Here is a 25845-nt window from a genome sequence, read left to right as displayed (position 1 = left end):
ACACAATGATCAACACTACTTTTAAGAGTCAGTCTGATCTCATTACCATCACTGTCATAATGCTTTGAACATGATTTGTCAGGTTGGTATCCCTTTACATCTTGAATACTTTTAACATGCACTTTATTGCTCCTTAAGGAAACTATGTGCCTTGAAATATTATCACTATTCAACTCTTTTAACATAACTGAATATTTTGCGAATTTCCTGTTGCCACCTCTAAACTATATCTATAGCTTCACTTGTGAATGCTGCTTAAAATACAAAAGTAAATTCTTAAATCCACTCCCCAAATTACCACCAGTAATATTATGTTAAAAGTTACAGAAAGCTAAAGTAATGCAAAAATGATATATGATATTGTTATGATACAATAAAGTTTTATACATACTTACCTGGCAGATATATACATAGCTTTTACTCCGTCGTCCGACAGAAATTCGAATTTCGCGGCACACGCGGCAGGTAGGTCAGGTGATCTACCCCCCCGCCGCTGGGTGGCGGGAATAGGAACCATACCCGTTTTCTAATTCATATTTTTTCTTCCAGCTGTCTCCTGAGGGGAGGCTGGGTGGGCCATTTAATTGTATATATCTGCCAGGTAAGTATGTATAAAACTTTATTGTATCATAACAATATCATTTTTATACATTCAACTTACCTGTCAGATATATACATAGCTGATTCACACCATTGGTGGAGGGTAAAAGACAGCTATTACTGAATATACAGGTAAACAACATACGTTGTAGGTAATAAATAAATAAAACCTTGGTTCCTATGTGTTTAGACGAAGGGTCGACTTCCTAGCTATTGCTAGTAGTCTGCTTCGTCTCAAGAGCCTCAGCGAAGATGTGACCTATGGCTAAGAGTTCTTGTAGATCTGTCAATGGGGTCTTATCCACTTACTTGACAGAATCTAGTGGTCATTTGTCAATGGGGTCTTATCCACTTACATGACAATACACCAATGCCTATTGGCATAATTTAAGGAGCACAACACCGATCCCGATCACCTGATCCTAACACGAGGGTTTGTGCTTAATTTGAAAAGAGCTATCCCCAAACTCATTTCAAATAACCCCAGAAAATAATACACTTATGTTAAAAATAAAAAATAAAAAATAAAAAAATTTTAATTCACTAGTTAAGGATCAGTGTCGGCTACCTATCCCAGCAACGCATCCGTGGACACGTATAACAAAGAGAGAAGGATCTCTCATAGGCCCACTTGATCTCCTTCGTGCAAAGAGAAGTCAACACAGAGTTGCATCTCCCGTTATACAGCTAATATGACTCTCACGACATAATGTTATGGAAAGAACAAGAATTGTTAAAAGCTCGCACTTCAAGCGTTTTAATTCTTAGCTGTTTGAAGGAAACGTCAAGTTACTCAAGAAGTGCTTTAGAGATTCCACTCTTCCAAAGAAGACCAGGGCTTTCTTTGCAACAGATCTCTTCTAGATGAAGCCCAGAGCCTGGCTGCGCCTCGCCCCTGGCTGGCGCCTCGCGCCTGCCTGGCGCCCTCGCCCCTGGCTGGCGCCTGGCGCCTCACGCCTGCCTGGCGTCTCGCGCCTGACTGGCAGCCTCGCGCCTGACTGGAGCCTCGCGCCTGACTGGAACCTCGCGCTGACTGGCGCCTCGCGCCTGGCCTGCGCACCGCCCCTGGCTAGCCGCCGGGGCCTCACGCTGACCTGGAGTCTCGGAGCCTGGACTGGAGCCTAGCCGCCTTGGACTGGACCTCGCGCCTGACTGGAGCCCGCGCTTGGGGGACCTGGAGGCCTCGCGCCTGGTCGGCTGGAGCCTCGCGCCTGGCTGGAGCCTCGGCGCCTGGTGAGCCTCGCGCCTGGCTGGAGCCTCGCGCCTGGTGGAGCCTCGGCCTGGCTGAGCCTCGCGCTGGCTGGAGCTCGCCCCGCCTGGGTATAGGCGCCGGCTGGCGCCTAGCGCCTGGCTGGTGCCTCGCGCCAGCCTGGGCGTCTCGCGCTGGTCCGGTGGGTTCGTCTGCCTGGCGTCTCCCGCCTGGCTGGTCTCTCGCCTGGCTGGTGCCTCGCGTCTGGCTGGTGCTTCGCTTGCCTGGCGCCTCGCGCCCTGGCTGGCTCCTAGCACCTGGCTGACTTCTCCCCACTTGCTGGAGATTCGAGCTTGTTAAGTGCTCTAGATGAAAACTGGCGATGCCACCTCGGACACTTTATTTGCCTGATTCATTCGCCTCTAGCGCATCTGCGCCAGATTGGAGGCCTACTCCTTCTCCCTCATCAGACAATGACAGTGTTTAATTGGACGTCTTGCTCTGGCGTCTTTACACCTGTTTGGCATTTGGCGCCTGATTGGCGCTACATTGTCCGAAAGTCGAACATCCACAATCGTTTATCAGGAGAAAGGAAAATGGTGGAAGAAATTCTTTCACTTTGAGCTTATGGCCTCTGCAACAAGGGGAGGTAATTTTAGTCGACTACATCCAGTAGACGATAGGAAATCTAATAGTCCGAGAGACCAGTCTCCTCCGAGGAGGATCATACTTGATACTTCAGTTGCTAACGAGCACTCTTCCTACATGTTGACGAGTTCTCTCGTTGCAAAATCTTCCCTATCCTTGCACGAAGGCAGGGAAAGAGGCCTGGAAGTTTGGAAGGAGACTCTGAGCTGAAATTGGGAGGATTCCCGATTTCTAGCTCTTTAAAATATATCTCTTCGAACCTTCTGGGAAGTAGTTTTGAGCCCCTCATCGTATTCCAAAGACACTGTCAGCAAACGTTAAATCTTATCTTCTTTTGTAGATAACAACGTAAATACATTGCCTGGACAACGAATCCTTTATCTGAAAGCGTTGATCCAGGAATAAAATTGGTTATAGTTCTTTTGCCAAACATACCATGCTGGCAGGAACCCATTGCCGAGTCTTTCTAGAATTTGATTCCAGATTCCAAGCCCAAAATCTCACTCGTCCTTTTGGTCGATTAGTACCAAGAGAGACATTGATGAGGAGCAGTTCCATCTTGTCAGAACACGGAATCTGAGGCCCAAATAGGATCCCATTGTAACTATAAGATCTCCAAGTCTTGTCGTATAGAGGTATTGTGTAAGATCCCGAAGATCTTAATGCTCTGCTATCTCCAATTCCCTTTATAGAGACAGAGTATAGCCTTTTACTGCGTTCTTTGATAGCAGATATATACAAAGGTAATTCTTCCCTCTGAAAGGGGAGAAAAAAAAAAAAACGCTATGTGGTTCACAGAGGTATCGGAAGAGGTGACAGTTTCCTCATTCCCTCAAGCACGATCTACAGTAATTATATATCTTATCCATGACTACTGTCATTTACCTTGAAACATCCTCTCATTCATGTCCACTTCTGGTCAGTCTGCACGCAGACAGACTCAGAGTGGAGAGGTTGTTAAGATCCATTTAAAATAGATGTTGAAAGAATATTCAGACTGTCTTGGAAAAGACTTCCAAAACCTGCTGTGAGAAGAATGTGACCTCTGAGAATCCAACCTCACTAAGTCTAAAATGAGGCATAACATATATCCTCTCTTTCTTTGACGCCCTTTGTCTTACATTCTGTAAAGAGTTTATCTTTTAGGGGAAAAAGACTAAATTTTATTCCCCTTTCTATAACATAAAGATGGCGTATATTGCTACCTCTCTCTTATATTCTTTCTTCCTGTCCTTGTGCCTGGGCAACGAGAGAATGGAAAAATTCTATCATCGTTATTCTGCAAAACAAATTATTATTATCCTATTCTCCTACTAACTGATCCAGGATCGAGGAGAATCATTCAAGATTCCTATCCTAGGACATCAGGCCGTAATGTACGGTTCAGATACTTGAAAGAGCCTCTCACCCAATACTGAGAGCTCCTACGAGTCTTTTCCAGTACCAAAACATTACAAGGTCTTCCTTGTTATATGTTTACATGGGAGTAGGATAATATACCATCCTGTTAATAACAATGAAGGAGGAGAAAGAGGAGCTGCATGGTTCAAGGGACTAGCCAAAACGTGCAATAAAAAAGGGGTTGCCAAGGTCTTTCTAAAACCTGCACCCAGATTAACTTATGAGTCCGATATATTTTCTATCCCTTGTCTCATAAGGTTGAGGAAAGCGATGAGACCTCTAAAGATATCAGTTCTCTTCACCATGTAAAGGTCTATAAAGCAGAAGAACCCACTTATCCTGACACGTACTAAGTTCGCCTGTGCGATATCTAGAATAATTGTCAGTAGAGGGTTGATCTGGCAAAAAGAGTTTCTCCCAAAACAACTCCTCTTGCCAGGAAAGAAGTCGCTCACGCGACCACTATGTTACCTGACATGAGAAGTCTGTTCTTGTTAGAGACTTCCGCAATTTCAGTTAATCCTGACAAGGGCCATGGCCGCCTGTGCGACAACTTGTGTCACTGTCAGGAAAAAACTGATCCTGTGTCAGTTCTCAAAGAGGAAACTCTTGGAAAGTCTATCTCCAAATACTGAGAAATTGGAGATCCTGATATCTTGCGCCTGGCTGGCGCTCGCGCCTGGCTGACGCCTCGCGCCTGGTTGGCGCTCGCGCCTGGCTGACGCCTCGCGCCTGGTTGGCTCCTATCGCCTGGTTAAAGCCTGGCGCTCGCGCCTGGCTGACGCCTCGCGCCTAGCTGGCGCTCGCGCCTGGTTGGCGCCTATCGCCTGGTTAAAGCCTGGCTGGAGCCTTTATGGCCTATTACTCGCAACCTTGGTCAGGAAATCTCGATATCAAAATAAGAAGAGGTGCTGTAAGAATCCTATAATTCTACAGTACTTCCATAGTTGGATGTTTCTTCTCAATTTTCCTCTAATACGAGTATATCGGAAGGGGAAGTTCTTATCCTCCTCGGTAATTCTTCCATATACCCCTCCCCTTTTTTCCTGAACGAGAAGGGACCACTCCAGTGCGAGGGACTGAGTAACTTCCCGCAGCTCTATGTAGGAAAGCATAATTTGCTCTAAGGTAATATCTATTAACTAATTATTTCTAGTTAGAGCCAGGCGTCTGGCTGGCGCTTATGATTCCTTATGGCATGGTTTGAGGAAAAGGAAGCAGTCTACAGGAAGACTGTTCGTCTTCTTCTTGCTAAGAGATCTATGAAGAAGACTTCTCGCAGGTTCTCACAACTCTTTGCAATAAATGTTAGACATACTTAAACAGTTATTATCGTCGATCGAGGTTCTCACGGACTCGCAAATTCTTGTATTGCTTTTATTTAATAACTCGCTCAAACGAGAAATATTTTGGATGGTGCTCTAGGCTTATTGCACCAAGCTGGCGCAATTTGCGCCAGGGTGGCGCAACCTGCGCCAGGCTGGCGCAACTTGCGCCAGGGTGGCGCAACCTGCGGCAGGCCGGCGCAACCTGCGGCAGGCCGGCGCAACCTGCGGCAGGCCGGCGCAACCCGCGCCAGGGTGGCGCATCTGCGCCAGGCTGGCGCCTCCTACTAATTATCTTTATGTTATGTGCCAGAACATCTGTGCTTTATGGTACCCGACACCCTTTCATATGTTAATTCTATTCTTATTATGAAAAACTATTATATACGTAGTATAATCCATTCAGGGAAACCATTTCCACTAAAAGAATGTTTCCCATCCGACTCTACAACTCTTCTGCGCAATATCCGATTCTAAATACGGTTGTGTCCTTTTTCGAAAGACTTAACCATACCGTAGTCTAGAAGTGAATCTCTATTACATCTCTCTTCTCACTAAGTATGTATTCTAATAAGCCATGCTTTCGTAAGTATGAGTGCATTAAATAATATCATGTTCTGCTGCATTAGAATCCTTTAATCATGTTACCTACGGTAAACAGCATTGAAAGGTTGTAATATCCTTCTTATTGAAAGATTCCTAACAAAAGGCAGACACTATATTATTTATGATAGCTTCAGTATTCCCTCAATCCGAGGCTAAGACCACGATTGTAGGGAAGAGATACGGTTAGTTATCCCATTCCGCAGGAGAGAGAGCTGTAAACGACCTCTCACGACTGAGAACAAGATGGTACTGCGACTGCGTTGGTTGGTCTTCAAAGCGAAAGCAGTCTGGCCTTCCCTTTCCATAGTTGCCAGTTACTCCATTAAATAAAGGAATCTTATAAATTATTATCGAACTTCAGGAAGTTTTTTTTTTTTTTATATATATAAGCATAATTAAGCTAACGAGACTTCAACAAGTCTAGAAACTAAATAGGTGTCGTCTAAAACAATTCTTTTAAACCTATTCCTTCCTAGGAAAGTCCTAGAAGGGTACTGGTAATTCATGGAAACCTCTTCTAACACGAAGAAAAATGTTCTATCCTACTCTCAATCCACCAATAAAGATATGCTTCTCCGATCACTTCTCGAAGACACGATAGCATCATATAACTCATACTCTAGCTTAATAGAATCCTCTATAATACTGTTACATTAAGGTAAACCGTATTAATTTAGGAAATTTTGTAAGGATTTCACTTGACCATTATAGATAAATTTCGGTATGTGTCTATGCCTTGCCATACCGTAGTCCTAAGGCGATTTGTCCTAAGCATGGTAGGAGCTAGAAGCTTAAAAGTCATACATATATGCTTTATCACTCAACGAGATCCATATAATTCATTCGATTGACAAACAATCTAAATCGTTCTCATTCATAATAGATTTATATCTAAAAATGCACCGATGGGGAATCTTATGTTGAAATAACAATTTCATACCCCCATTGGATAGCGCTCTCGTCTAGTTGCGAAAAAAAAAAAAATGTTCGAACAATGACTTTATCACAAATATTATCGAATGATCTCTAATATTAGAAGGCGCTAAATCGTCGCCTGAATCCGAAAGGTGGATCGATTAATGTCATTCTAATTTTGAAAATTAATTCTACAGAAGGCATTATACGAGGATCTTCGCCAATTTCATTCATTTGAAGTTCTTCTATCCATCGAGGAACCATACACATAAAAAGGGAGAAACACTGTTTTAGGATGCCTTTCCAATGGCTATCCCTGGCAGTCTGGGACGCTCTACAGAACCTGCCGAGGGGACGCCTGACCGGTGGGGATTCTCTGAAACCTCCTTACGGGTTTTACGTTTTCGACATTCCTTCTCCTCTGGGCTTGTGAGCTTGGAAGAGGTCTAGACCTGAGAGCGAGACAGAGCCGATCAGACGCACCCTCCATTGTAATGGGGGAACACTATATTCACTTCTTACGTTCTAAGAGTTCGCATTCGAACTATATCCAAAGTCTACAATTTGCAAATATGATATTGTAGATTCTGCGGAGTAAGAAGGTGATGAGGATGCAACAACTACTAGTACTGTTACTACTATAATTGCTCGTTAACACAAGAGCTAATAAAGCTTCTAAAGGATAGTTACTTTTCTGACTTCCCCAACTAGGAAGAAAGATATACATTTCCTCAATCAAACTCTAACACTTATTTGTATTAATGAATAAATATAAGTAATTCCCTTTCATGAAAGTATATGTAATTCACTTCCGTGAAAGTGGACGAGTGTCTACCGAAAACTTCGGTAGTTACACGTCACTAATCTTCTAAATTTTCGAAGTTAATTTTATCAAAAAAATTCTAAAAGTTAACAAAAGCGTATGCCGAACCAAAGATCCATTACTTCCCTGTAAAAGTTAGCCCAGACGATCGATGGCGATGAAACACGAAAATCCATCAGGAGGAACTGCAAACGTTGTTTACATTCCAAGCGACAGAAAAAATATGAATTAGAAAACGGGTATGGTTCCTATTCCCGCCACCCAGCGGCGGGGGGGTAGATCACCTGACCTACCTGCCGCGTGTGCCGCGAAATTCGAATTTCTGTCGGACGACGGAGTAAAAGCTATGTATATATCTGACAGGTAAGTTGAATGTATAAAATGTTATTTTACAATAAAGTTTTGTACATACTTACCTGGCAGACATATACTTAGCTTACGTCTCTGAAGTCACGACAGAATTCAAAACTCGCGGCAAACGCGACAGGTAGGTCAGGTGATCTACCTTACCCGCCGCTGGGAAGCGGGTGTAAGAACCAACATACCTTTCTTGCCAGATTTTTTCTCTCTTATACCTGTCTCCTGAGGGGAGGCTGGGCGGGCCATCAATCGTATATGTCTGCCAGGTAAGTATGTACAAAACTTTATTGTAAAATAACAATATCATTTTTGTACATGAACTTTCCTGTCAGACATATACTTAACTGATTGACACCTTGGTGGAGGGTACAAGACAGAAAATAACAAAGAAAAGGTAAACAACACCTGTTGTAGGATAAAAATAACCTTGGTTCTTACCTGTTTAGGCTGAAGACTTCATAGATACTGTCTATTAGTCTGCATAGCCATAAGAGCTACAGTGAGGGCGTGACCTACAGCTGAAAAGACTCTTTGGGTCTACTAACGGGACTTGATATCCGCTTACTTAGTAGAATCCAAGTTGGATCATGTCAATGGGGGTTCGCCCTCTTCTATGACAGAACCTGTCCACTACCAACGCAGGGAGCTTCAAACCAAATCCGATCACCTAACCAAACTAAAGTTATTAGTATTACGAAACGAAAAAAGATGCCTACCTGCATCATTTTTCATACAACCATATGAACTCAATTACCAAAAACAAGGGAAAAAACTACTAAGGATATGTTCCAGCTCCCTGCCCCAGCACCGAATCCGCCGATACGTACGGGCCTAATGCGAAGCACTCGTCATATACGTAATTACTGAACGTCGTTTTAGGTAGTGGTTGGCGAATACTGAATTACATCTCCAGAATGTAGTTTTCATCAGATTCTGAAGAGACATATTCTTATTAAAGGCCAAGGAAGTGGCAATGGCTCTCACTTCATGAGCCTTGACTTTTAGGAGCTTGAAATGTTCTTCATTACAAGACCTATGTGCTTCTTTCACAAGACTTCTAATGAAGAAAGACAGCGCATTTTTTCGACAATGGTCTGCTGGGGTCCTTTACAGAGCACCATAGTCTGTCCTCAATGCCCTTAAGGGTTTTCTTCTTCTGAAGGTAGTATCTTAAACTCCTAACAGGGCAAAGAGTTCTTTCGGGTTCTTCCCCTACTAGGGCAGATAATTCCACGAACCTCAAAGCTCCTTGGCCAAGGATTTGAGGGTTCTCATTCTTTGCTAAAAACGAAGGAAGGAAGGAACAAACCACGGAATCTCCTTTGAAACCTACCCATTCCTTCTAGGGCATGAATCTCATAACCCTTTTAGCGGATGCTAGAGCCATGAGAAATAGAGCTTTCCTCGTAAGATCTTTGAAGGAGGCTAAATGTGGTGGCTCAAACCTAGAGGACCTCAGGAAACAAAGAACCATGTCCAGATTCCAACTTGGAACTTCGTTCGAAGTTTTCTTGGAAGTTTCGAAAGATCTTAATAGATCATGCAGATCTTTGTTATTCGAAAGATCTAAGTTCCTATGTCTGAACACTGCAGCCAGCATGCTCCGGTATCCTTTGATGGTAGATACTGCCAAACCGCATTTTTCTCTGAGGAAAACTAGGAAATCTGCGATCTGAGTCACAGAGGTACTGGAAGAGGAAAACTTCTGGTTCCTGCACCACCGGCGAAAGACGTCCCACTTCGACTGGTAGACTTTAGGGGTCGAAGGTCTTCTAGCTGAGGCGATAGCCTTAGCAGCTTTTGTCGAAAACCCCTTCGCTCTGACAAGACTTTTGACAGTCGAAAGCCAGTCAGATTGAGAGCAGGGAGGTTTCTGTGATACCTGTCGAAGTGGGGTTGTCTGAGCAAATCTTGTCTTTGTGGAAGTGCTCTTGGAAAGTCCACCAACCATTCCAGTACCTCTGTGAACCAATCTTGGGCGGGCCAGAACGGAGCTACTAGCGTCATTCTTGTCATCTCCGAGATAGCAAATTTCTTGAGGGTTTGTCCCAGTACTTTGAAGGGGGGAAAGGCGTAGACATCTAGACCTGTCCAATCTAGGAGAAACGCATCCACTGATACTGCTCCTGGGTCTGATATCGGGGAGCAGTAAAGTTCGATCCTTGCGTTCCTTGCTGTTGCAAAGAGGTCGATGTGAGGCCAGCCCCATCTTCTCCACAGGTCTTGGCATACTTCTGAGTGGAGGGTCCACTCGGAAGGCAGGAGTTGATTCTACCTGCTCAGGAGGTCAGCCCTGACGTTCCTTTCTCCCTGTACGAATCTGGTGAGAAGACTGATCTTCCTTGATTGAGACCACAGCAGAAGATCCCTTGCTGTTTTGTACAGGGAGAAGGAGTTTGCCCCATGTCCCCCCCTGTTTTTTGTGATGTACGCCAAGGCTGTTGTGTTGTCCGAATTGACCTGAACTACTGCATTTCGGACGTGGGGCTTGAAGGCTTTCAATGCCATCCAGACTGCCATCAACTCTTTCTTGTTGATGTGCCAGGACACCTGATCCCCCTTCCAGGTGCCTGACACTTCTCTTGTCCCGAGCGTCGCTCCCCAACCTGCTTCGACCTGGTCGGAAAACAACACATGGTTGGGGTCGGCATGTAAAGAGGACATTCCTTACACAAAACGTAGTGGGTTGTTCCACCACCGAAGGTCCCTCTTGATTCCCCTTGAGATCTTGAAGGAGAACTCCATATCTAGGGAGAGATGCCTCCAGTTCTGGTATAGGAAGAACTGTAGAGGCCTGAGATGCAACCTTCCTAGAGAAACGAATTGCTCCAACGAGGAGAGTGTCCCCAGCAGACTCATCCACTCCCTCGCTGTGCATGCATCTTTCTCTAGGAAGGTCGTTAGTTTCTTGTAGCAACGAGCTATCCTCTCTGGCGACGGAAAAACAAAACCCGAAAAGCCAGAGAAACTATCCGAATCCCCAGATAGATCCGCTCTTGACTGGGGATTAATTGAGACTTCTGGAAGTTCACCAGAAGTCCCAGAGAACTTGCCAATGTAAGGGTCTTTTGAAGGTCCTCCAGACATCTTTCTTGAGACTCTGCTCTGATTAGCCAGTCGTCGAGATAAAGCGACACCCTCACTCCCTCCAAATGTAGCCACTGCGCCACGTTTTCATTAACCCGTGAAAACTTGGGGTGCAGTCGACAGGCCGAAGCACAAGGCCTTGAATTGGAAGATGTTTCCTCCCATCATGAATCGCAGATACTTCCGTGAAGAAGGATGGATCGGCACATGAAAGTAAGCGTCCTGAAGGTCTAGTGACACCATCCAGTCCCCTGGACGAAGAGCCGCTAACACTGAGGAAGTTGTCTCCATGGCGAACTTCCTCTTTTCCACAAAGACGTTCAGGGCGCTTACATCCAAAACCGGTCTCCATCCTCCTGAGTTCTTCGGAACTAGGAATAGTCTGTTGTAAAAACCCGCAGAGCGGGGATCTTTCACTAGTTCTATAGCCTCCTTCTCTAGCATGAGATCTACTGCTAGAGAAAGGGCTTGATTCATGATGGGGTCCTTGTAATTGGCCACCAACTCCCTCGGAGTTGTCGTCAATGGTGGTCTTGACGAGAAGGGAATGAGGTATCCTTTGCTGACAATCGATAGGGACCAATTGTCTGCCCCTTTGTGGGCCCAGACGTCGGCAAATTTCAGTAGTCTGGCACCCACTGATGTCTGGAGTCCTTGATCGCTATTTCTTCCCTCTGACTGACCTAGAGAAGGTTTTACCTCTCTTAAAAGGTCTAGTTCCTCTGGTTGAAGAACCTCTGACAGCGGGTCCTCCTCGAAAGGGCTCCTGCCTCAGAGGAGTCTCTTTCTTGGCCTTGGGTTGGAAGACAGAGCGAGGTTTCCTGGCCGCCTGGGCTAACATGTCCTGAGTAGCCTTAGCTGATAGGGCACTCGAGACATCCTGAATAATTTTCTTGGGGAAAAGAAGAGGAGAGAGTTGAGCATACATAAGAGAGGCCCTTTGTGCATGTGAAACTGCCTTAGTGAGAAACGAACAGTAGACTGACCGCTTCTTAATAACTCCAGCTCCAAACAGTGAGGAGACTTCACTCGAGCCGTCTCTCACTGCTTTGTCCATGCAAGTGAGGACGCAGTTAAGATCTTCAGGAGACAGTGAATCCGGGGTCTGGGTCTTATTAGCCAGAACTCCTAAAGACCAATCAAGGAAGTTGAAAACTTCCAGGACTCGGAACATTCCCTTCAGTAGGTGGTCAAGTTCGTTCATCCCCCACGTAGTCTTGGCGGACAGGAGGGCGGATCGACGAGCCGAATCCACCAATGAAGAGAAGTCCGAGTCCGCAGACGAAGGGAGAGCGAGGCCTAAAGGTTCGCCCGATTCGTACCAGAATCCTAATCTGCCAGTCAGTTTAGACGGAGGGAAAGAGAAAACAGTCTTCCCTTTCTCTTCCTTAGAAAGGAGCCATTCCCCAAAACCTCTAAGCGCCTTCTTCATGGAAACAGTAGGTTTCATCCTTACACAAGACGAAACCTTCGAAGTCTTCGAAGTGGAGAATAAAGAAAGAGGAGAAGGAGGAGCCACAGGAGAAAGGATATCTCCGAACTCTTGCAGGAGCAAATCTGTTAACCTCTTATAGGAGGAAACAGAGGAGTCTTTTGGTCCTTCTTCTTCTGAGGGATCCTGTTCTTCCTGAGCTGAAGAACCCTCATGATCCTTAGAGGCGCGACTATCCTTATAAAAGTCTCTAGAGGAAGTAAGACGTTTACGTCTTGGAGACAAAGCTTCAGAAACGTGCCTACTTGTAAAATCCTTCTTGTCTTGAGGAGTGCGTTTTCCAGATTCTTGGAGCCTAACAGGAGTAAGGCGGCTGTCAGGAGCAGAGCGCCTGTTTGAAGAAAAACTTCTATCAGGCTCTTGGCGCCTATCCAAAGGAGAGCGGCTACCAGGCAAACAGCGCCTGCCATACGAGAAGCGGCTACCAGGCTCTTGGCGCCTGAACCGAGGAGAGAGGATCTCTGGCGACGAGCGCCTACTAGGTGAGCGCCTACAAGGGGAGAAGCGCCTGCTAGGATCTCGGCGCCTGACTCGAGGAGAGTGAAAGTCAGGAGAAGAGCGCCTGCCAGGAGAAACGCGCCTAACAAGCTCTTGACGCCTGTCCAGCGAAGAGCGCCTGTCCGATTTAGGGCGCTTATCAACAGGAGAGTGGAGGCGAGACGAGGTGCGGCTACGAGGCGAGTAGCGCCTACTAGGCTCTTGTTGCCTATTAAGGGGAGAGATTCTGTCTCGAGAAGAGCGTCTGTAGGGCGAAGATCTCCTACGAGAAGCCTGCTCCTTGTCCGAAGGAGAAACAAAGGAATCCTGTCTGTCAGGCGACTGACGCTTGGACGAAGCCGGGATCTTGTCCGAAGAAGAAAGCCTCCTGCGAGGCTCCGAACGCCCAGAAGAGTGAGCCGCTTCCGTCGCATAGCGAGAGTCGGGAGAGGGGAGCCTGGACTTCTTTACAGGCAGCGAGACGTCCTTCCTACGACGAGAAGTCAAGCAAAGAGAATCAGCCAGAGCCGAAATCTGTGCCTGAAGACTAGCCAACACCCTTGCAGGAGATTTTCCAAAGTCTTGAACAGGTGACGAGGCTCGATCTCTGCTCGGGGAACGATACTCAAGAGATCTCTTCCGTTTCTTCGCTTCCACCTCAGGCTCTTCCGAAAAAACTTCAGGGCTGGAGGGAAGGGCACAGGGAGTGTTCCAGGCTCTCTTCGAAGGGCGCGAGGCTTCCGAAGACTTCTCTCTTGGCGCGATCCAAGGTAGCCTGGGAACGAGCAACAGGCGCTACCGAGGGGACGCCTGACCGGTGGGGATGCTCCCTAACCTTCCTGCGGCTTTCGACTTTCCTTCCCCTCACTGGGACTGGGAGTCTGGAAGAGGTCTAGGCCTGGAAGCATTAGGGAGCCGATCAGACGCACCCTCCACTGCACTGGGATCACTGCACAATTCACTATTAGAATCACTCTTACCTTCCAAATGTTTAATTTTCATCTCCATGCTGCGAATGGTGGGGGGGGGGGGTGCTTCCTGGAAAGCCACTTCCGAAGGCGCATCTTCGGCTTCGATGCAGGGAGCAGGAGCTGAAACTGACAAAGGAGCTACTTCTAAAATAGGATTATCTACATCCAACTCGCTAATACGAGATCTACTACTGCTCCTAGAAGAAGCTTTCCTAACTTTATCTTTTTCAAGCTTCCTCAAGTAGGAAGACAAAGACTTCCATTCATCTTCATTCAGCTTTTCACATTCGTTACAAGGGTTATTAAAGGTGCATTCATTCCCTCTACACTTCAAACATACTGTGTGCGAAAGCCTCACCTTACACTCAGTCATACAACAAACTCTGAACATAGCAGTTTTCTTAGTATTAACATCAGACATCATGAATCCAAAGAAAAATCCAAAGAAAAGTCAAATAACGGTCCACAAATTGCGAATGCCAGGCCAAAAGATCACGTACTTCACCAAAAGTCCGTAGAAACAATCCAGGGCAAAAACGAGAAAAGAATCCAACTGTCAAGAGGTACCGACAACAGGTGTAGTCGACACCGACGACAGAAAAAATCTGGCAAGAAAGGTATGTTGGTTCTTACACCCGCTTCCCAGCGGCGGGTAAGGTAGATCACCCGACCTACCTGTCGCGTTTGCCGCGAGTTTTGAATTCTGTCGCGACGTCAGAGACGTAAGCTAAGTATATGTCTGACAGGAAAGTTCATGTACAAAATTGTTATTTGGCATCTAAGGCCCTTGAAGTCTGTTAACCCTTTTAAATTCTAACGATGCATAATTATTTATATCCAGTAGTTTCCAACAGTTCCTGTTTATTACATTAGCCTAAAAATGGCAAAAAATTTCAAATCTATTCAAAATATTTTGGGGAATAACTAACAACATGTGGAATAAATACAGACAGTTAGCAAAAAGAAACCACACTATCAAGTTAGTTCTTCTTGACCTGTACACCTATAAGTAAACTTCCATTTTCTACCTTTCATCTTACATGTATCAAATGTACCTAAACCATAAACTGCACATTGCCAGGAGGAATTTGTTCAAGTATCTGCCACTTAAAAACATACTCATTGGATCTTAGTTTTTGAGGAAATTTTTTATTTCACTCTGGAATTTACATTGGCAGCTAACTTAACCTCATTCCTTTCTGTTTTTACTCAATTAGAACAGCCTTTCAAACATATTCTAAATTTAAAAATTCAGCTTCAAAGTGTATTTGATAGAAATATTCTGCCATAAAAAATAACTTTTAAATACATAACCATAGCAAATTATTATTGAGAGAGTGAGAAACTGTAATGTATGAGGCATGCTGGAGACAAAACAGGCCACTGAAACCTGATAGGTTAAATGTGGAATTCTACTTGATTTTTTCTTTGACACATTAATCAATCAAAAACATACCAATTTATTTCAATGAACATGCCAAAACATGACTAAGGTACTTTGCAGTAAGGTTAAGTGTACCTACAACAGAATACCAAAAAACCAATGAGGGAATAGAATCGTATATCTTACCCATAACTTTCCTTCAAAGTGGTAAGCTTCGATAAGTTTAACAATATTTTCGTGCTTAAATTCAGAAAGAATATCAATTTCAACCATAAATGTTTCAAGATCCTCATCAGCTTCTAGAGCGACTTGTTTGAGAGCCGCAGAGAGGTTCGTCTCCCGATGCATTGCCTGAGAAAGAGGGGTCAAAGATTAATCTTATCAGTTTAAACATAGCTGACAAAAAATACAACACAATCAATTTTAACCCCAATCAACAAACCTTTAAATTGCTGTTTTGACAATAATACCTGACAGGATAATCCATAGCCAAAGCCTTCAAAGATTTTATTTTAACTACATTTCAGTTCCATGTAGCAGCAAGAGCATTTTTACACAAAACTTAGCCTAATGACATGGATGGTCTTTCTCTAGTAAAAGATATACACTATAGTTTAACTACCAGTACATTTTTACTGTTATAAGTCATTGTGCCCAAACAATTGTACAGAAATTTAAAAATCTCTGTACATAATTCTATACTGTCATTTCCTAAACAGTGATTCTAGTGTTTGGAACTACATTATGTGCAAAATGCATACATTAAACTTAACTAAAAACAATCTGTATAGCATCTATTGAGGCATACAACTTACAGCCAGTCTTATGTGATGTAGTGTGTAAGTACTGATGAGTCTCGAGTTTTTACCCTCTACTTATTTTTGCTCTTTAAACTTGTTCCTACTTGGCTCTCCAATCTGCAACTTATTCATGCTCCATTTTCCAGTTGTCACAATATATTTTCCCAATAAAATGGTATTACACTGTGGTCAAGTTTCTTATTATCATTCACCATCTTTTCCTTAAACTTTTTTACATATTATACTACAAGCATCTTTCAAGTAATGCACTCCCAATGAGGATTTGATCCAAATTTGTTACTGTATTTCAAATTTATTACTTTTTTGTAAAATCTTATTCAATATAGCATTAGCTTGTCATCCAGAGGATATGGCCACCAAGCATGAAAAACCATCAAGAAAATGACATTTTTATAATAAAATAAAGTTTTATGAACATACTCACTAAGTAGTTACATAGTTATAGTTTCTAACTCATGCGGCAGCTAAAAATGATATTGTTATGTTACAATAAAGTTTCATACATACTTACCTGGCAGATATATACATAGCTAAGACTCCGTCGTCCCCGACAGAAATTCAAATTTCGCGCCACTCGCTACAGGTAGGTCAGGTGATCTACCGGCCTGCCCTGGGCGGCAGGACTAGGAACCATCCCCGTTTTCTATCATATTTTCTCTCTTCCACCTGTCTCCTGCAGGGAGCTGGGTGGGCTTTTAATTGTATATATCTGCCAGGTAAGTATGTATGAAACTTTATTGTAACATAACAATATCATTTTCATACAATCAACTTACCTGTCAGATATATACATAGCTGATTGGCACCCTTCGGTGGAGGGTAAGAGACAGCTTCTATATGGAATAGACAGGTAAACAACATATGTTGTAGGTATAAATAAAACCTTGGTTTCCTACCTGATAGGTGGTAGACTTCGTGGGTGTTTGCCCAGTAGTCAGCATCACCTCAAGAAACTTTAGCGAGATATATGATCTATGGCCAAGAGTTCTTGTGGGTCTGCCGAAGGGTCTTATCCGCTTACTCGGCAGAGCCTAAAAGGACTTTGTCAATGGGTGCTGATCCACTTATATGACAATACACCTTATGAAGGAGCACACAACCAATCCCGACCACCTGATCCTAACCATATGTTAGAACTAAGGATTGCTCCGAGTTATCCCCGAACTCATCACAACAACCGGAACTCAAAACCACTACGCACACATACATAATTTTCAAAAAAAAAAAAAAAAAAAAAAAAAAATTATACTCATCTAATTGGACATGACAAGAGTCTCTTACTGAACAACATAGACGGCCGCCCGTGCTAAACCAAGTCCTCCATTGTTCGAAGAGACCCCAGACCATATCCAAAAAGAAGAAAAGTATATACAATTAAGGGATTGGTGTCCGGCTCCCGTACCCAGAAATCGTATCCGCCGATACGAAAGGACCTAGAGAAAAAACACTTCTCATATGTCACACGAACGTCTTTCAAGTAATGAGATGCAAATACTGAGTTGCATCTCCAAAATGTCGTATCTATGATGTTTTTAAGCGACATATTCTTATGAAACGAGAGAGACGTCGCTACAGCTCTTACTTCATGAGCTTTTACTCTCAACAGTTGTAACTGTTCGTCAGGACAGACCTTATGAGCGTCTGTAATGACGTTTCTTACAAAGAATGCCAGCGCATTCTTGGACATCAGTCTTGTGGGGTCTTTTACCGCGCACCAAAGACCTTGTCTAGAGCCTCCCATCTGATGCTTTCTCTGAAGGTAGAACTTCAGAGCTCTAACAGGGCATAGAGACCTCTCTGCTTCCCTGCCTACGAGACTCGACATTCCTTTGACTTCGAATGACTTAGGCCAGGGATTCGTGGGATTCTCGTTTTTCGCTAAAAACAGGGTCTTAAACGAGCAAATAGCCGAGTCTCCCTTGAATCCTACTTTATCCTGCAGAGCATGTAATTCACTAATTCTCTTTGCCGTAGCTAAAGATAATGGAATAGGCATTTTCTGGTTTATGTCTCTAAACGATGCCAGATGAGGAGGTTCGAATCTTTCCGATGACAGAAACTTGAGGACTACGTCTAGGTTCCAGTTCGGAGGTACTGGTTCCTTAGACTTTGAAGTCTCAAAAGACCTTATGAGATCGTGGAGATCTTTATTATCTGCCAGATCTAATCCTCTATTCCTGAATACAGCCGAGAGCATACTTCTGTATCCCTTTATTGTGGATACGGCTAGATGCGATTTTTCTCTCAGGAATAGCAGGAAATCAGCAATTTCCGCTATAGAGGTAGTGGAGGAGGACAACTTCTTGGATCTACACCACCTTCTAAATACCTCCCACTTCGATTGGTATACTTTCGTAGTGGAGGTTCTGCGTGCTCTCGCGATCGCGCTTGCCACTTCGCGAGAAAAGCCTCTCGCTCTGACAAGTCTTTCGATAGTCGAAAGGCAGTCAGAGCGAGAGCGGGGAGGTTTTGATGGTACCGCTCTTGAAGTGTGGTTGTCTGAGAAGATCCGTCCTTCTTGGGAGGGATCTTGGAAAGTCTACGATCCACTCTACCACCTCCGTGAACCATTCCTGGGCCGGCCAAAAGGGGGCTATCAACGTCATCCTCGTCTCCTTTGACGCCACAAACTTTTTCATTACTAACCCCAGGATTTTGAATGGGGGAAAAGCATATACGTCTACTCGAGACCAATTTAGCAGAAAGGCGTCTACCATAAGTGCTCTTGGATCTTCCACGACCGAGCAAAAAACTGGGAGCCTTTTGGAAATGAATGTTGCGAAGAGATCCACATGAGGAGTCCCCCACAGAGACCAGAGATCGAGACACACTTCCTCGTGTAGTGTCCATTCTGTATGAAGGACCTGGTTCCTCCTGCTGAGTCTGTCCGCCCTCACATTCTTTACTCCCTGTACGAATCTTGTCAGCAGGGAGATGTTCCTGTGAGACGTCCAAAGCAATAGGTCTCTCGTCAGTTCGTAAAGGAACGAGTGCGTCCCTCCCTGTTTCCGAATGTAGGCAAGTGCGGTGGTGTTGTCCACGTTTACTTGCACTACTTTGTTTGCCACCAGAGTTCTAGGCTCTTCAAAGCCAGATGTACCGCGAAGAGCTCTTTGCAGTTTTATGTGCCAAGTCACCTGTGCTGGTTCCCAGGTGCCTGACACCTCTTCTGAGCCTAATGTCGTCCCCAACCTTTCTCCGACGCGTCGGAGTACAACACTAGGTCTGGGTTCTGTGTTTTTAGAGAGATCCCTTTGTTCTCTTCCAGAGGGGGCAACCACCACTCTAGGTGCGACTTTATCTCCACTGGAATGGGAAAAACGTCCGAAAGTTGTCCGGTTTTCCAGCTCCAAGACTTCTTGAGGAAGAATTGGAGCGGACGTAAATGAAGTCTTCCTAGTGGGAAGAACTGTTCTAGCGAGGAAAGCGTCCCTAGAAGGCTCAACCATTCCCTCGCCGACGTATGTTGCTTCCCTAAGAAGAGAGAGACTATCCGCAAACCTTTTGCGATTCTCTCTTGCGTGGAAGGAAATACTCGAAAACCCCGAGATCCATTCCGAATCCCCAGATAGACAAGGTCCTGTCTGGGGGTCAGCTGAGACTTCTCGAGGTTCACGAGCAATCCCACGCTTTGATCAAATCTAGAGTTAACTTTAGGTCCTCCAAGCACTGTCTCTCTGATCTGGCCCTGATGAGCCAGTCGTCCAGATACAGAGAGACCATTTACTCCTTTGAGGTGAAGAAACCTCGCCACATTCTTCATCAGACTTGTGAAGACCTGAGGAGCTGTGGACAGGCCGAAACACAAGGCTCTGAACTGATAGATCCTTCCCCCCGTCATGAAACGGAGGTACTTCTTCGATGAAGGGTGGATCGGGACGTGAAAGTAGGCGTCCTGGAGATCTAGAGACACCATCCAATCTCCTTGTCGTAATGACGCTAGGACTGAAGCAGAAGTCTCCATGGAGAACTTCTCCTTCTGAACAAATTTGTTCAGAGAGCTGACGTCCAGTACTGGTCTCCAGCCTCCCGAGGCTTTCGCGACCAGAAAAAGGCGATTGTAAAACCCCGGGGAGTTTTGATCCCGTACTAGTTCTATCGCTCTCTTGTCCCACATTTGTTCCACCATCGATCGAAAGAGTATCCCTCAGCACAGGATCCTTGTACTTGGCTGATAGTTCCCTTGGTATTGACGTTAGGGGAGGAGTGTTCAGGAAAGGGATAACGATATCCCTTCCTTAAGATCGCCAATGAAGACGCGTCTGCGTTTATCAGTGTCCAGGCTTCCACAAATCCCAGGAGCCTGGCACCTACTGGTGCTTGGAGGAGAGAATCTTCATTTTCCCTTTTTAAAGGGACGAAAGGCAGACCTACCTCTCTTTTCCGGAGCCTTCCTTCTAGTGGGAGGTCTGGAGGTCGGACCACCTCGAAAGGGCTGCACAGATGTACTAGGTCCTTTCTTGTCCGATGCAGCAAACAGGTTTCTTCTTTCTTGCTGACTATGCGTCAGAAGATCCTGAGTGCCTTCTCAGTTAAAGAATGCGCAATGTCCTTTACTAACTGAGAAGGGAACAAAAAGTCAGATAGAGGCGAATACAGTAGAGCTGCCCTCTGAGCATGAGAGACTGCCTTTGTTAAGAAGGCGCCATAAACAGTCCTCTTCTTTAGAAGACCTGCTCCAAACAATGAGGAGATTTCAAAAGATCCATCCTGTACCGCTTTGTCAATACAAGACAATATGCATAACAGGGCTTCAGGTTCGATTCCTTCTGAATCATGCGCTTTCTTGGACATCACCCCAAGGGACCAATCTAAGAAGTTGAAGACTTCCAATACATGAAAGAGTCCCTTGAGGAGATGATCCAGTTCCGAAATTCCCCACGTAATACGTGCCGAATTGAGACTTTGTCGACGTGAAGCGTCAACTAAGGTCGAAAAATCTGCTTCCGTTGTAGAAGGGAGAGCAATACCCATATTTTCTCCCGTCTGATACCAAATGCCTCTTTTCCCAGCTAATCTTGCTGGAGGCATGCAGAATACTGTTCTCACTAATTCTTTTTTAGACTTCATCCATGAGTCTAAGGATTGTAAGGCCCTCTTCATCGAAATGGTGGGCTTCATTTTGAGAAAAGACGAAGGCTTCTTCGTCTTAGCACTAGAAAAGAGCGAGCGCGGAGAAGGAGGAGCGGCAGGAGTCAATTCGTCTCCATACTCCTCAAGAAGCAGGGTAGTCAAAACCTTATAGTTAGACAGACCCTCTCTTCCATGATGTTCATCATCCGAGTTTTCATCCAACTCGGTATCTACATGAGTCTCCGCTCTCCTTTCCGTACGTTCCACTTCTGGAGGAGACAAACTCCTAATAGGAGAGGGGCTAAGGGAATGATAATCTTTCCTCTTTCCCGCTCTAATAGTCTTGGAAGGCGTCACAAGCTCCGGCTTCTCTAGAAAAATAGAAGACGCTTCCCGCTTGTATGACGCTTCCCGTACGTCAAGCGTCCTGGCTGACGTCTCTTGCTGACGTCTTGATGACGCTTCGCGCCTGGAAGACGCTCCGCTCTCCAAAGGCGTCCTTATTGGCGTCACAATATTGGACGGAGCGTCACGTCTATGATCCGAATTCAATGACGCTTCACGTCTAAAAGACCGTCTTAACGTCTCTCTGGCGTTACGAAAACTCTCGTAAGCCCCCGTTCTCGCTCTCGAACTCGAAGCTTCTGTAAGACATTTAGCAGCTTCACGTCTGCCTGACGCTTCTCGTTGAGCAGGTGAGAGAGGACGAGACTTCTTAATTGGAAGCGTCACGTCCTTCCGACGGGGCGCTAAAACTCCCACTAGAGAGGACAGTTGCTCTTGAACTGCCATAATTATCTTCCTTGACGCTTCTCCCACGTCTAGTGCATGACGCCTTTCGTCATCACTCGGGGGAGAAGAAGGAAAGGGTACTTCTGCGTACACGTCAGGTGACGCTGACGCCACCTTCGCTTTCTTAATAGAAGAAGGAGCGTCATCTGAGAAGCGCTCTGGGCTAGAATCTATTTCAGGTTCCTTCATATGACGCTTCAGCGGTCTCGACAAGTTCGACTCCTTCCACCCTCGTTTAGGTGAGGGAGAGGGAGAGGACGAGAAACACTCACGAAGGACGCTTTTTTCCTTAGTAGGCCCTTGAGCCGCCTGCCATGAAGGCAGAGCGTAGCTAAGGGACGTCTGACCGTTGGGGATTCCCCACGACCTCCTTAAGGCTTTCGACTTTCCTTCTCCTCTGGGCATGGGAGCTTGGAAGAGGTCTAGGCCTGGGAGCGTCGCAGGGACGATCAAACGCCCCCTCCACAAACACTGGGAGACCACTTCACTTCTGTAATGCTCACTTTCACTAGCCTTACCTTTGAAGTCAGCCATCTTGGACTTCATGTCTCTAATTGTAGCTTTCAGATTGGCGATTTCCGAGGCCGAATCCGAAAAAGCACTCTGAGAATGAGATATATAGGGAGAATCTACATCAGTAGGATTAGAATTATCCGTGAAAGGCTCAATAGGCCTTGAACTCACACCTTTCAGACGTCTAACCCTATCCCTCTCTAACTTCTTCAAATAAGAAGTCAAAGTCTTCCACTCTTCTGCATTCAATCCCTCGCATTCCTTACAAGTATTATTAGCAGAACACTGAAACCCCCTACATTTACGGCATACAGTGTGAGGATCAACCGAAGCTTTCGGTATCCTCACCCTGCAGCCTACATTCACACACATTCTCACACTCACAGTTGAATCAGACATACTGAGAAAAATCCAAAAGAGTTATTCCAAAAACAGTCCACAGTAGCGAATGCCAAAACACGATCCAGATACGTCACCAAAAAGCCGAAAAACGATGATCAAAGGATGAAATATGAATCTAAGTCAGGAGGTAATAGCAACAATGTTGATACCACCGGCGACAGAGAAAATATGATAGAAAACGGGGATGGTTCCTAGTTCCTGCCGCCCAGGCTGGGCCGGTAAGATCACCTGACCTACCTGTAGCGAGTGGCGCGAAATTTGAATTTCTGTCGGGGACGACGGAGTCTTAGCTATGTATATATCTGACAGGTAAGTTGATTGTATGAAAATTTAAAATTGCGTTAGCGCTATTTTGTTTTTGGGTAGGAGACACGGACCCCACCCACCATTGGGAAGGATAGGTACAACACAACTGAACAGCTCAATTTTTTTAATGTCGTATGCCCATCAAATGAGGAGGGTTGCAAAAGGTAGCTTTACCTTGCTCTCTTGTCTGAAAGCCAATTACCCAAATCCCTTAAAGCTTTCTTCAAAGAGGAGGAAAGCACCATGCTCGGAAGCTTAGAAAATTCCACTGCTGATTCCTCATGTAGAACGCCAAAGCAGGAGATGCTGGAGTCACAGGGTGTAGAAAGTTGGAAAGGCTCCTGAGAAATATCTTAGTAAGCTAGCAAAAGGCGTAGCAGTTTGTTGCTCTAAGACCTCTTCATCTGGAGCTAAATTCTCAGGTTCTTGCGAAGTAAAAGAATTCTTTAATAAAGTCATAATCTCATCTAAGCGACGACTAATGGGATCCAGAGGTGATTCATGAGGAAGCAGGTCCAATGTCGGTAAACTTGCAGTCAAATCCAGGTGCCTGGTGCCACCCACTCAACTTCTGGTGCCAAATGAGACTTGGCTGTAGATGGGCACTCGTAAGCAAGTACTGGGCGCTCAGGGACAGGCACTGAACACTTATGGTGCGCTGCGTGTTCATCAGGAACATTCTCATGCGGCGAAGGAGGCCACTCAAAGTCCAAGGAATGCTTTAAAGCTGAATGAAGGTAACTCTTAGAATCAGATGATCCTTTGGAGATAAAAAACTGACGATCAGAAGAAGACCGCTCTGGACTTCTCCAAAAACTACAAGGAACTGGGACTCGATCCACCTCTTTACTATGTTTGTAAGGAGGGGGAGAATCACTCCTCTGATCTTCAGCTCACCTCTTCAAGGGACATAAACTTCAAAAGTAGCGCCTATGGCGCCTCACTTCCAAATCTGAACTAGACGATCCAGAGGAAAGGTTGTGCACTAACTTCCGGACGTCTTTCCAATGGCTGTCCGCTGCATCCTGGGTCATTACAACAGGATCAGCTGAGGGAGTCCCTAACCGGGGGTAAACCCCACCAACCTCCCTTGGACTGTCAGTATACTTCCTCCCTGGTGCATGGGAGTCTGACGGGGACCTAGGTCTAGGAGCATCGGCGGGCCACATAGACACCTACTCTACACACACTGCACTAGCATTTCAACTAATACGACACTTTTGCCCATTAGGCCTTCAACAGAGGCACTCAAATGCTCCACAGTACTGACTATGAGCCCAAACTTACGATCTACATGGGCTTCAAGCCTGGCAATGGCATTAAGATCGGAAGCATGGGGGTCTGGTAAGGGAGGGGTCATAATAGTCAGAGGACTGGGAAGGGGAGAAAACTCATAAAAGTTAGAAGGAGAAATAGGCACATCAGCTACATCCGATTTAGGAGAAGCCTGCAAACTAGCTACATTCCTAGCTTCAGCTCCAGGAGCTGCCTTCCCCTTCCTATCACACTCTAATATATCCAAAAGAGCCCTAAGGGTCCTCCACTTCCCTTGATCCCAATCTCTACACTCTTGACAAGTCCAATTGATAGAGCAAGTTTGACCCCTACAATTGGAACAATTTGTATGGGAATCATAAGACACTTTGGTCATCCTAGTTTTGCAGCCTCTGCTGTAAAATCTAATACTAGCATTACTAGTGTCTGACATGCTAAGTCCTAAACAAAATCAGACCAAACAACAAATTAAATTAAATAACAACACTCAAAGGCTAACAAAACAAAAGCAGGTACTACGTCACCAAACAAAAAGACCAAGTAACTATCCGGTGAACAAAATAAAAATTTAGCTGCTAAGAATGGCTGATACTCAGTCGTTGACCGGCAGAAACATATTGAGCTCTTCAGCTGTGTTGTACCTATCCTTCCCGATGGTAGGAGGGTCCGAGTCGCCTACACAAAAAAAAAAAAGAAGCACTAACAGGATTTTCAATTTTTAGCTGCCGCACGAGTTCGAAACTATAGCTGTGTAATTACTTGGTGAGATACATATATAGAACCAAAAGTTCTCAGTACTGTGATCATAAACTTCCCTAGAGGTGTGCAACTTAATTGGATCAAGGACATATCAAAAATAGTCATCATAACTCTGCTCATACAGCTAAATAAAATTGTAATGAAACTTACATAAGCAGGATAAAAAGTACTGAAATATGCAAGAACTCCAAGATCATTTCTACTTACTTTGTACACTTTACCATAAGCTCCATCTCCCAGCTCTCCAATGACCTCCCAAACTTCTTCGGGATTGTCAAGTAAAACATTGTGAAAGACTTTCTTTTTCTTATTCGAGGATCCGCCCTTGAAAATATCTTTGAATTTGGAGATGAGCGGCATCTTTTAAAAGCACTGGCTGTCCAATTACATGGTATTTATTGAAACCTGCAAACAGAAACAAGAAACAATTTAAGTACTATTGTAAGTTCAGTGAATTGGAAGTCAAAACATATTCAATTTCTAATTCCTTCTCCAAATACAGTTGACCCCCCTATTTGCAGTTCTGGATTCATGGCTTCATCTATTGGCAGATTCTTCTGTGGAATGTATGCTGTATCCACATTATTTGAAGATTTTTCAAGACATAATCACTAATTACTTTATTT

The 25845-nt window shown here is 44.9% G+C and overlaps 1 protein-coding gene across 5 annotated transcripts in view; it reads right to left on the bottom strand.

Annotated features, from left to right (window-relative positions):
- The window catches only part of LOC135213515 (serine/threonine-protein kinase 10-like), a 230948-nt gene that overhangs the window by 183869 nt on the left and 21234 nt on the right, over nt 1-25845 (bottom strand). For all 5 annotated transcript variants that reach the window (XR_010314149.1, XM_064247427.1, XM_064247428.1 and 2 more), the window contains exons 2-3: nt 25427-25624; nt 15465-15629 (exon numbers count right to left, since the gene is read on the bottom strand). Coding sequence is in view for 4 of the 5 variants with exons in the window: in XM_064247427.1 (XP_064103497.1) it covers nt 15465-15629; nt 25427-25579 (318 nt within the window). In the remaining variant the exon portion in view is untranslated. The remainder of the gene's footprint in view (nt 1-15464; nt 15630-25426; nt 25625-25845) is intronic.

The sequence above is a fragment of the Macrobrachium nipponense genome, chromosome 43, assembly GCF_015104395.2.
Source record: "Macrobrachium nipponense isolate FS-2020 chromosome 43, ASM1510439v2, whole genome shotgun sequence".
Taxonomy (NCBI): Eukaryota; Metazoa; Arthropoda; class Malacostraca; order Decapoda; family Palaemonidae; genus Macrobrachium; species Macrobrachium nipponense.
Note: the sequence above shows the minus strand (reverse complement) of the source record. Positions and strands in the feature narration are given on the sequence as shown.